At 40.8% G+C, this 12,259-nt stretch overlaps 1 protein-coding gene and 2 long non-coding RNA genes across 3 annotated transcripts; 1 reads left to right on the forward strand and 2 right to left on the reverse strand.

The window, feature by feature from the left end:
• Positions 1–1,650: 1,650 nt before the first annotated feature.
• Positions 1,651–5,199, reverse strand: LOC148402643 (uncharacterized). Its single transcript, XR_015857156.1, has 3 exons — positions 4,763–5,199; positions 3,349–3,405; positions 1,651–2,331 (listed from the first exon to the last, which is right to left on the reverse strand). It is a non-coding gene; the product is annotated as an uncharacterized LOC148402643 (long non-coding RNA).
• Positions 4,722–11,232, forward strand: dalrd3 (DALR anticodon binding domain containing 3). The gene is made up of 13 exons (XM_088369227.1): positions 4,722–5,173; positions 6,503–6,810; positions 7,120–7,433; positions 7,746–7,804; positions 7,907–8,008; positions 8,090–8,151; positions 8,348–8,406; positions 8,499–8,581; positions 8,949–9,075; positions 9,349–9,407; positions 9,513–9,629; positions 9,740–9,808; positions 10,302–11,232. The coding sequence occupies exons 1-13, from the start codon at positions 4,919–4,921 to the stop codon at positions 10,419–10,421; spliced, it is 1,734 nt and encodes a 577-aa protein (XP_088225353.1). The 5' UTR covers positions 4,722–4,918; the 3' UTR covers positions 10,422–11,232.
• Positions 7,533–9,643, reverse strand: LOC148402645 (uncharacterized). The gene is made up of 3 exons (XR_015857155.1): positions 8,490–9,643; positions 8,067–8,146; positions 7,533–7,975 (listed from the first exon to the last, which is right to left on the reverse strand). It is a non-coding gene; the product is annotated as an uncharacterized LOC148402645 (long non-coding RNA).
• Positions 11,233–12,259: the final 1,027 nt, after the last annotated feature.

A 12,259-nucleotide genomic window follows, 5' to 3' on the forward strand; every position in this document is an offset into this window, starting at 1 on the left:
GGGGTGAGTGGGGATGGTTGTTCATCTCTGTGTGCCCTGCATTTGACTGGCAACCGGTTCAGGGTGTCCCCCGCCTACTCCCCGATGACGGCTGGAATAGGCTCCGGTACGCCAGCGATCCCCGTGGGGACAAGTGGTACAGATAATGGATGGATGGATTTCCCCCTAATTAATGTTTTATTAACCAATTAGTTTTGTTTATTTGGTATTATTCAGTAATTTAAAAATAAGAAACTGAACAATATCACACAAAATGGATTGATAGTCATTGTTTTTCAAATCAAAAGCAGTTGTTTGCAAATATCTTATTTTGATTAAACCGTAAAGATAAATCAGTCTGCTTGCATGAAAAGCTAAAGAAATCAGAATGATTACTTCTGAGAGCCTGAAATCAGAAGATTTGGACAATCTTTCATGAAACAGTGGCGTTAAATGACTTTTCGATTGTTTACGATACTAGGGGATGAATGTGATAATTGATTTGTTGTCAATTAATTGGTTAATTTACACAACACGAGGGCGGCGAAATGCTTAATTGTCTAACCTTAACTAGAAATGTCACATTATAGCGAAAGGTACAATCCTAGTAAGTTAATGTCCCTTTTGGTGCTGTTGATCCTTGTTTTGGGACTCAAAAGCTAGTTGCCATGACAACCGTTCTTCATCTTAGAAGACGCAGAAGAGTTTTTACTCGTACTTGGCCGTGCCAAGCCCGCTCACCTGCACCTCGTCTCCAGGGAGGATCAGGTAACGCAGACAAATCCACCGGACTTTCCGGGCCTGATATTCGACAGTCGTGTGGGAATTGTAGTGGTCACACTCTGTTGGTCTCACCTGCCTTGCGTCCTCATCTGTTATGTTCACTCATCATTGACACATTCACAATTAAATGGCATGAGTGCAAGTATCTATAAATTGTATCTAGCTTAGAATGTTAACATCTAGTTCATATTCTACAACCCAACTGCACAAATACTGTGAAATTAATGTTATGTTTTGAATGTTATGTTGTGATTTGTACAGCAGATCAATTTCACCATATTTGACACAGTCAATTTAGTAGGTTTTGATGAGTGCCAAACATTTGATTTTCTTTTTCCCCTCAGTATAGGTCTTCACTGATGAAATGTGATTGTTTTTTAGCATGAAAGGAAATTTTCACAACATACCTGCAATGTGTGTGACTGCAAATAGGTTTTGGCCTTGGCTGCTGCTTTACCAAAGTAACTTATTAGTAAATAATTTGTGAAATTACCAATCAAAACCAATCATTAATTGTCTTTTTAAAGGCAATTACAGCTCTTGCTGGAGCGCATTAGAGTTTGCTAATGTGTCCAAAGTTGTGGCCAATGATTACAACAATCTCTGAATGCAACATAAAATAAGCAATCGTAGTTTGTGTATTTCATTATTAAACAGCAGCATTACGTTCATAAATTAAAAAAAGAAAAGATAATCCGTACTGATTCCTTTTTAAGGGAAAAAATAATGGGTGAACAAAAGTAAGTTAAGTAACAAATTTCATGAAAAATACATCAGTAAACTCTAAAGAGTCAGTACAAATATTTGCATTTTATTACCTTAAAAGGGGTATAACATTTTAGAAACTTTGTAAAGTAAAATAAAAGCTTCACATTTATAGATCATTGAAGTTGGGAAAACAGTCCTGGATATGTGTTAAAAAAAATCTTAAAGCAGTTTTTGTCATAATGTATATATTAATACTGTATTTTTAAATATGAAAGCATTTGAATAATGAACCCAAAAAGTACTTTAACAGTAGATCCTGTGTGTGTATTCAAAATGCTGTCTGTTTCAAATGTGTAAAAACAAGACTAAAAGACAGAGTGATTTCCCTCTCCAGTCAGGAGATGAATCAGGAAGGAGGAGTTTTGTCTTGCGGTTAGAAATGAAAGTGAAATGAATGTGAAGTGCTTATAAAGAGGAAGTTGTTTGACAAGACGCCACTGCTCGAGGAGGAAGAGAAGAGGGACACTGCAGCCCTGGTGAGATACACAACAAAACTGCATACTTTTACATAATCTCATCACCGTGTGTGTGGGTGTCATTTACTTGTGTGTGTGACTCGTCTGACGTATGAGCCTTTAACTTCAAGCTGACTATCGTTATTTGCTCCTCATTAGGCTGAGTAAAAAAAATAATAGTGTTTCAATCCATGTGTTCAGGACTTCCTGCTCCTAACTTCTAGTCAACAGAACCTCCTGTCAGAGTTGTCTCCATTCTAGTCAGGCACATCCATCCGACCTCGTGTGACACGATCAGTTTTACTTTTCCTTCAGAGTCAACTGGTTTTTCAAGACAAGGCAGCTCCTATTATGTCCACAAAAGAAACAACAGGTGAGTGGGCAGCATTGTCTTCAAGCACATCAATCTTGGGTGTGTGGATGGGTGTGTGTATGGGTGAGTAATGTGTGCTGGGGTGAATTGAGCGGGTAAATTTAGGGCGGTTGTACAGAGAAAGGCAGCCACATATAATATAACATTGAGGTGATTAAGCAAAAAGTCAAAGATTTCTCAGGATTTTGGGGTGGCCAAGGCCCCGCATCCCACCAGAATAGGTGTGCCCCTGCAATGAGCAACACCTTGTGTCACATCCCTGTATTGGGAACCAAAACAAGAGCAGTCTGTTCTCGCTGACCTTGACACACATCTGAAAGTGGAACAAACAATTATAATTCGTGCTATTTATTTTCTCCTGTCGCCGAAATGTGTTTACTCATCACGGTGTTATATAAGCTGTGTTACCATTTTAGTTGTACACCACTTCTTTGCGTTTTTGCTAATCTAGCACAGTTCTACAAACTCGATAGCATTTACTATTACATAATGTGCTTGAAGTAATTAAGAGTGTAGTTGTTAACTCCACCATGTGTGTTCAATTCCCAGTCAGTGACGTTGTCAACATTTGAGGAATTTTGGTGCCTCCTTTCCTATTGGGTAAAATTTAACAACCAGGTAAATCTTTTGTGAGTTGCCAATTTCTGAATATGCATTTGTAAACAAGAATTTCTCAATTCATTCTGCACACCGTTCTGCACAGTGTTCCTTTGCCCATTAATCATGACTTGAAGCTCAGCTGGTTGAAGATTAACTCAATCACTATCATGTCAATGCTAAAAGCTAAACAGTGCTACAGTATCGTCACAGATTAATTTTAGGTGATTGTAGCTAGATTAATTTAGCTGGTGTTGTTTCCAGACAGTGATTGACTGAGTGTAATCTAGTGGCATGAAGATGAAGTGCTGCCTCCTTGAAAGAAAATGTCTTTCGTTAAAGCGATTGACTGTCTTCACACTCTAGACTGTTTGAGTACAAGAAACTGTTCACCTGGTCACACCAGAGCGCCGTTCCAGTCATCGTCATGGTAACAACATCCCATTGGGCCTATAAAAAAAAAAAAGTGTCTGTTGTGTATACACTACAATTACAAAAATAGTGTGTGGATTGTGTGTTTTATATATAAAATATGTAATTCTCTTCTCCTTTTCAGGAGTGTTGTCAGGACAAGATGCCCACCTTTTATTTTGGCGGGTGGGATTGTAACGGAACCCATAATGCAGCTGTGATTCGGACCTCCAGCTGGTTAGGGGCTCCGTTTCCATCCCACCACGCATAAGACATCTCAACGCCTGAGCTGCCCACATCCCATAGTTTGTGATTCCTAATTGAATTTGATGGTTTATAGTAGTACAAACACCAAGTGACTTTTTTTGTTTTTTTTTTGGTTCAGGATTGTTGTACCGAAAACATGTTTGGAAGACTCGTTGGTGATTTTCCTCAATGACACGTTTTCTCCCGGCTTGCTTAGCCAACAGAACGCAACCGGGAATCCCGTGTCAGTAAAGAATGACACCAAATATAAATCTTCATCAGTAGCCTATGTGGAATTTTAATGCAACCATACTATCTCTGAGATTACATTTACCACATTATATTTCTTTCAGATGTTTATAAAACTGTCTACAAGAAATTATCACAAATAAATACTTCATTATTATCTCCATGATACATTTCTGTATTATTATTACTATTATTATTTATATTATTATTGCTTGGCAGCACAATGAAACACTGGTTAGCACCTCCGCCTCACAGTGCTAAGATGTGGGGTTTGATTCCAGCTCTGGTCTTCTTGTGTGGAATTTGCATGTTCTTCCATGCCTGCATGGGTACTCCGTTCTCCTGCCAGATTCCAACAACAGGCATGGTAGGCCAATTGAGCACCCAAAATTGAGAGTAGGTGGTTGTGAGTGTGAATGGTTGTTCATCTATGTGTGGATGAACTGGTGACCAGTTCAAGGTGTATGCCGCCTACTGCCCGAAGTCAACTGGGATAGGCTTTATAAGATAAGACTATATTGAAACCCAACTACCAAACCCTGACCCTAGTTTCAAACCCTAATTTTAAATACTTCCCGTAGTTGGAAACCCTAACTATACTTTGGGAGGTACTGGTTCGATCCTTGCACAGGGTATGTTTCCACTCCAGCGTCTATTACATCAAATACTATTCATTCAAATTTAGTAAATGATGTACAGTATTACTTTATGTATGTTTAAATTCTCACACGTTTGCGTTCACATTTACGCATTTTAGCATTCACACGTAATTTCAACCGAAATTGCACACTTTCTCGTTATTATGCTGTGCCACGGTCGGTCCAACGCGGAAAAACGCCCGATGGGGAAGACGAATTGGCGCTTTAGGTTCCGGTTGGAAGGGGGGGGCAATGCGACCTACCACTTTAGCCAATATATGACATCGACGAGTACTCGATAGTTCCCGGGTTATGTCGGCCGCCTCCACGCTTGAATGAATCCTGATTTCCATTCACCACGACCGCGTCTGTATTAGCATGTCGCGGATGTGCTTTTAGCTGCACCCGTTTGTGTTGTTATGATAGCAGCGATGGAGAACATCGAGGAGTCGTCTTCGCCCCTCCGTATCGCTCCCACGGTCCGAGCGCTGAGCTCCGCACTGCGGGCCAAGCTTGTCAATGCCCACGACTCTGGTCGAAGGGACAGCGAGAGGATGTTACCGGATCCGGAGAAGGAGAAGCTATGGTTTAAGGAGAGCAACGCCAGGAACCTCCGAACTCGAGACTTTTTGTCGCCAAGTACCATGCTCAACACGCTCTATGCGGACGGACAGGTTGGCTACTGGCTCAATACACGGACCTTCCCGTCCCGTTTAGCACTATTACCTAACCGCGTCCACATTTTTAACAAATGGACTGAATGAATGAAACGGATGAGAATTCATCCAAACACATCATATTCGTATAGACTGTAGAGCAGTGGTTTTTAACCTTGTTGGAGGTACCGAACCCCACCAATTTCATATGCGCATTCACCAAACCCCTCTTTAGTAAAGATTAAAAAAAGATTTCTTCATATTCAAGACAGATTTTTTTTTTTTTTTTTTTACTGGTGCACAAAATGAGCCGTGCATGAACATTACCTTGTTCTAAGAACAAAACCAACACAATGCATGAACTCACAACAAATTACATATCAGGAAATCAGTAAGACTTCTGCGTCATCACAAATTTATACGACATACAAGTGTTTGGACCTCCGCAGTGGAGGTTCTGATGAACCCCTGAGACTGACCCACCGAATCCCTAGGGTTCGATCTAACCCAGGTTAAGAACCACTGCTGTAGAGCATAATCTTGTTCATTTAATATTGTTCATATTAATATGTTTTCCGATTTCTATGACTATTTTGTGAGTAAAATACCCTCGCCCCCGAGAGTCATATACCAAATACATTTTGAAGTCACATATTTACAACATACGTACATAAGACTCGGTGCAGAGTAGTTAGGTTTCCAAAAATAGAACAGAGGCCCCGGCATCGTCATTATTCTGTCAACGTGAACGAGACTTGGAGTTTCAGTACGTTTCCAATTAGAACAATAAAGTATATATTCATAAAGGCACAAACACAAAGTCGTATTTTAGGGTAGGGCCGTCAAGCTTGACCAGACATTGTGCTCGAGGCAGTGATCATGAACCATGAGTTGCAGATCACAATGTGGGTCAGACAGTCGCACAACTGCAACAGTGTGTACATGTATGTGTGTGCGTTTGCGCAAAAATCAAACTATCCATCATTTTTTTTGTACAGAGTCATGTAGAGGCAGGATATCTGGAATCTGGTCACCACCTCACTTGCGAGGTACATACAGAGTAGAGTAGACCATTCATTCACCCATTATCCAATGTGATTCTCAAACGTTTTACACCAGTACCACCTCCAAAAAGATTAAATACAGTCAAGTAGTAAGGTGTTCATGAAAAACATCGTAGATGTTTTATCTCTAAAAAGCTTTATTGTGAGACACTGAAACTTTGATGTAATTTGAACATGAACACTGAACAAGAGGTCAACAACTCACCCAAACCAATTTTGGAAACATCAATGGTTGTTTTACATGAACTACCATACAAGAGTTGAAATTGTTTTTCCCACTCAGGTTCCTCCGGCAGTGATGTCCAGGATCCTGTCTGTCCAAGGCCATGGCGTTTTGCCCATGGCGGGCGGGGAAGTGATGGATGAAGGTCTGCGGGTGAGAGTGGACCGAGCCGCCGCCTTCAGAGCTGTCCTGGATGGCGGGGCTACTGAGTATCTGACGCCCTCTGCTCAGAGGCAGGGCTACATGGTGCTCAACTGTCCGGCCCTGCATCCAAAACCTGAACCCCCGACTCCTGATAGCCTCACTCTGGGACACCTCAGGACGATTCTGTTGGCTGACCATATGGGGGCCCTGTTGAAAGGGCAAGGGTGAGTTGCTTTGTACAATTTGTCACATCAGCCCCTTTTGATTGAATCGTATATTTCACTAGAGGTTTTTTTTGTTGTTGTTGTGGACAGCTTTTCTATGGAGAATATTGTCCACTGGAATTTTTTTTGTCTTTCAGTCCTAAACGTGATTTAGCACAATAATAAACTTGATCATAAAATAAATAATGCTATAGCTAAACAAAGTGACATTGACTATGTGGCGCTAACCTGACATTGTAGTAATGACTGTTACTATAGATATGGTATCTATGACATTTTACACAAGCTGACAATTGCCGCCTGCGTCAGATTTACAGTGTCTCTGTGCCCCCTGCTGCCCGAAGACAGCAGTATCGTCAAATTCCTCCGCACTCTGGGCATCGACTGGCCAACATTCCCAGCCTACTGGACAAATGAGGAGCGGGAGGCAAAGATCCAGGAAGCGCTGGAAAACTCGATGTACAGAGAAAGGGAGATTGAGAGAGACAGGAGGATGAGCGGAGGGCCAGGCAGGAAGAAGGCGGACAAGAGTGAGAATGAAGGAGCAGTTAGGATCAATTTAAAACGAGTGTTCCAGGAAGAGGGGCTGCAAGGGTATGATCCCAGCCTGGGAACCTGCACAGGTACGTTAAACAAGTAACCACCCACTGAGGCACTGTAAATGTGTGATTCGGTGCAACTTTATTGTCGTTTTTATAAACCATTCACCCCCCCCCCAAAAAAAAAAAAAAAAAACATGTTTTTGGAATGTTGGAATAAACTGGAGGACCCAGAGAAAACTCACGTAAGGAAAGGAAGAACATGCAATGGAAGTGTACAATAGTCCCAAATCCCACTGAGGTGCTGATTCAGATGGAACAAAAGGGTCTCACTGTCCCAACCTCAGACTGATGAGTTAACGAAGCAATGTGTCCTTTTGGTCCATGTGTGTTCAGTCCACAGAGACAGCGTTTCCCATCTGGCACAACTGGACCTTGCCACAGCTGACTGCACCGTAAGACACCGCACACGTGATCGCAGAGATGCACCACTTATTAAATGGAATGGCTCACAACAGCCCAATGAATGGGAGATTTAACAATATAACGATTCACAGGTTGCCATGGCAACAGCCTTGCATGTGACTTCCTGCCAAGATGAGTTCCGCCAGCAGCAGATAGCGATGCTGTGGAGAGCCAGTGGGGCCACACACAGACAGGTAACTACACACACACACGCACGCACACATGCGCACTGGCTTGTGTTACTATTTTTACCTGGTCTTCTTGGGCGTTTGCAGAGACATCTGGTGTGTGGGCCTGTCAAGACTCCTTCTCAGCTCTCTTCTGCACAGTACCTGCAGTAAGATACAGTGTCATCTTTAAACACTGTTTCTTCTCCTCTTCCTCTGTCTCGTCACACATTCTGTCCTTATTTTTTTTAACTTTCTGCAGTAACATGCACATGCTGTTAAATTTCTTCTGCAGGTTACTTGCTCATCATTCAACTACTTTTCCACGTTAAGGTTTGTATTTAGTTCCTTTTGTTCTTTCAACAGGCTTAGAAGAGGTCAAATGAAGGAGGCCTCAGAGATGAAATATGGAGATGAAGTAGAAGGTGTGTGTGCGTATGCCTGTATATGACTACTCATTTTCATCATTATCATTACTTGGAGTAAATTAAATTAATTTTTCTTTCACCACGTGTAGGTCAGACATGGGATGACATCATCAGGGTCATGAGCTCTGCTACAATCAGATTTGAGCTTCTCTCAACAGTCCACACCAGTCCAGTAGGTCTACTGTAAAACAAGACATGCAGTTACTGATAGTTATTTTAATTTGTAATCATTTTAATTGGTATTCAGAAAAACAAATTCTGAGTTTTTTTTTCCCATGCTCCCCACAATCAAACATCAAATGAAGAAAATCTTGCCTCACCAAGTAACATCATCAACTGTAATTAGGTGGTGATTTTTTGGCATACTGGCGTATTATTGCTACACCCCCAATAAAATAAAGTATTTGTCTGTTGTCATTACTTGAGTAGTTAAGTGCAATATCATGGCTCCACTGCGTTATAGTGAAGCGTATGGTGTACGTAGTGACTCAAGTTTACAAATTTGCTTCAAAAATCACAGTCCAGGCCTGTGTGTTCAGGTCACTTTGGATGTCCAGAGAGAAGGCGGCGTGTCAACCAAAGGCCCGAGAGGCGGTGTGTTTGTGATGTACAACTGCGCCAGACTGCACACGCTGTTCGACAGCTATGACCGAGGGGTGGAAAAAGGTCAGAGTCCAGACTTTGAATCAACTTAACGATTCACAAACGTCAGAGAGAGTATGTAACATTACGTCAAGTGGCAGGAGAATCCAAATTAACACTTTAAAGCAGAACAGTATATTTTAAAAGCACTGTATGTCTCATTAGAAAACACCAGCAAAAGATACAAGAGTGTTTGAAAAGTATATTTTCCATAATACTATTTATCCCATTTGTTAAACTCTTATGAAAGCACAACAAAATACTTGCTCTTCTAAATGTATTCTTTCCTGTTCTCAGGTTTGTACCCAGAAATCCCAGACGTCTCGGAACTGGACTTCTCTGCCCTCAAAGAAGAGGTACGTCTTCATCAAAATTGTATTTACTGAAGTTTAATGCCCTCACTACTCTTCCTTTCACCTTATGAAAAGACTGCTGCACTGCATCTGTGTTTGGATTTGCAGGGTGAGTGGCTGCTCCTCTTCAATTACCTCATTCCCTTCTCTGAGCTGCTGGACCAATCAGGACAAGTGTTGGACTGTGAAAGGGGAAGGGCTAGAGTCAATCTCAAAACCGAGCAGGTCAGTGGATACGTCATGTGTGACGTCATACATCATGTGTGACTTCATTTTGCATAGAATGTTGGGTCATATACTTAACTGCTCTATTAATACCCCCCCCCAACACACAGATTTGCAGGTTTCTGGTGTCTCTCAGTAAAGACTTCAGCTCGTACTACAACAGAGTCCACGTCCTGGGGGTGAGACCGTGTTTGTAGTTCTTTAAGGGAAATGAGTTAAGCGAATAATAACTTGTACAGTGAAACCTTCGCGGTTGAAAACACATCACTCCTTCTTTGTTCATATTTACAATCCCATTTCCCCATCAGCAATATTGGCAATAGAAAGAATCCATTAGTGTGTCAAACTGCATCATAAAACACTTTTTAACTATACTTGCATTTTTTCAAACAATTAGAACAAGCACCCAAGTTTAAAAATGTGTGAACCACTATAAAATTATATTGAGGGATTAAAAACAACACAACTTTTCTTCTTTCCGCATCATCTTGAAGAGTTTAGCAGCCTGCTTTCTTTGCATGTTTCTCAGCTAGCTTAATTGATGTTGCACAGAAAAACGTGTGAATCGTACTACCTGAGGGTCCTTTGTCGTTGTAGGTTTCACTGGACCGTATGTGCAATCTGTATTTCTCTAACGTAATGTTTGACTCCCTTTGATGTCTTTCCTCCCAGGAGCCGTTGCCTCATCTCTTCAACCAGATGTTCTGCCGTCTGCATCTTTTGAGAGCATTGCGGGAGCTCTACCACAGCGCTCTGGAAACTCTCAACCTTCCCCCTATTCGGCAACTATAACCTCCATGTCTTGCACATCACTCCGCTACTCCTGTTACTCACCTGTAGCCTCGTATTCCACCAAGAGACAATATTGCAACCCTGCCCATTTCAATGATCAAATGAAAGTTAGTTTAGACTGGCTCCTGAAATCTGATCCCACTTAGTTGTGTGTCTCAATACAGCTTATCTTTATGATGCTGATTTTCTGTCCTTTCTCCTTGTGCCAAGTACATATATTGTAGAACATTGCCACGACAAAATCTGCTTTTAATGAGCCGTATTCCCAAATTCATGTGATTTATCTATCCTGTATTTATGAATGGCATATAAATATAATTTATTACAACTATTAAAAAAAGGTGTGTACAGAATAGCTATTCAACATACAGTTTGATCCTTAAAATCTGTTTTATAATTTCTATTGCTCCTGTCAGGCCGTTAAGATAATGCATGAAATAGCATGAACATATTGTATATGAAATTTTTCCTTTTCAAAATGATTATTTATAAATGTTGGGAGGGGACTGTCATGATTTATTATTGTTCTGTCAGTTTATCAAGTGATTGTGTTGCCATTTTACCTTGGATCAAATGTGCCATCGCTTGTTTTCAAAACTACACTGCAAACAAATGTCACTTCACTGCATGAAACTAAATGTTGATTGTCGTTGCTCGTTCAGTCCATTTTTTTTTAAATGACCTTTTCTTGTTTACCTGACAGTAGGGGGTGGAGGCAGGGAGGGAAATGACCAAAATATGCTGATTCATTCACTGTAACTTGTTTGCCTCCATGGCTATGGTCATATTATTAAAACAGGAGTGAAAACCACGTTTCAAAACAAATTTCTTCTCATAGATTAATGCCACGGTTTTTTTTTTTTTTATTTTTACAGGTGAGAGAACTGCTGCCTTGCCTGTTGGTTTAACTGGGAGTTGAGGTAATTCTGTAATGTACCAGGTTCACCACTAGAGAGCGACATGTTTTCAAGGGATGGGACAAAAACTCACTGGCAGAGGTACTGGTAGTGTGTCGCTACATACGACCGTAATGAACTCGCGAGTGGTAACCGGTCCTGTTTTTTTTCATCCAAAGTGTGATGGGTTCCAGCTCTTTGAGTCTGTCTGAGCAGGCTCAATAAAATAGAAAATGGATGGATGTCCAATATTGATTTAAAGTAGTGCTCCCTTTGATCCAACACTTCATACTTTAAAAAAAGTAATTAATGCCATGTCATATTTCATGAAATATCATGTAAAACTCAGAATACTTTGTTGCTCTCCTGGCTGCCTTCAAATTTCACAAATCTGAATTTCTTTGTGTGAGTGTTTCCACAATTTTACATTCTTAGTGCTTCAACTTTTAATGTATTGCATGATGCTTCAAAATGTTTCAAATAATATGAAAACACCGGAAATGCTATCAAGAAAAAGGAGGTGGGGAAAAAACTTAAAAGCCATTCTATTTTGGGAAATACCTGAAAGTAGCATGGTGCAAAGTCGCAGGTTGGAGAAGTAAGGGAGTGTCTGCCATTAACTTTAAAATAATCTACAGAAAACGGAGAATTCCAATAAAAATATATGCTATGTGCTGCTGATATGACAGCACCCTGGATGACTGCAGTTTGAACCATAGAGGGAAGAACTCATTTTGGACCAGTTGGCGTTGGCTGTTGCCTACATGGTGGGAAAAAGCTGCAAAAGAAGCTAAGTACAAATACTCCCTACTCAAAAACCTCGACAGGTGTTTCATTCAAAGGAGCTGTATTGTATCACGCTATTCAACATTTTTAGGCATGCATATGATTCTATATTACCTTTTGCACAATCTGTTGTTTTTATGAAATATGAGTTATTTG

Source organism: Syngnathus floridae, chromosome 2, assembly GCF_059516105.1.
Source record: "Syngnathus floridae isolate MCC-2025c chromosome 2, RoL_Sflo_1.0, whole genome shotgun sequence".
In the NCBI taxonomy this organism is placed as follows: domain Eukaryota; kingdom Metazoa; phylum Chordata; class Actinopteri; order Syngnathiformes; family Syngnathidae; genus Syngnathus; species Syngnathus floridae.

What these genes read in the sequence shown, in the direction of transcription:
- dalrd3 (XM_088369227.1), top strand. Translation starts at nt 4,919, where the DNA reads ATGATAGCAGCGATGGAGAACATCGAGGAGTCGTCTTCGCCCCTCCGT. An exon ending in CAGCCTGGGAACCTGCACAG is followed by an intron (nt 7,434 to 7,745) that starts GTACGTTAAACA and finishes ATGTGTGTTCAG; the next exon opens with TCCACAGAGACAGCGTTTCC. An exon ending in TCAATCTCAAAACCGAGCAG is followed by an intron (nt 9,630 to 9,739) that starts GTCAGTGGATAC and finishes CCCAACACACAG; the next exon opens with ATTTGCAGGTTTCTGGTGTC.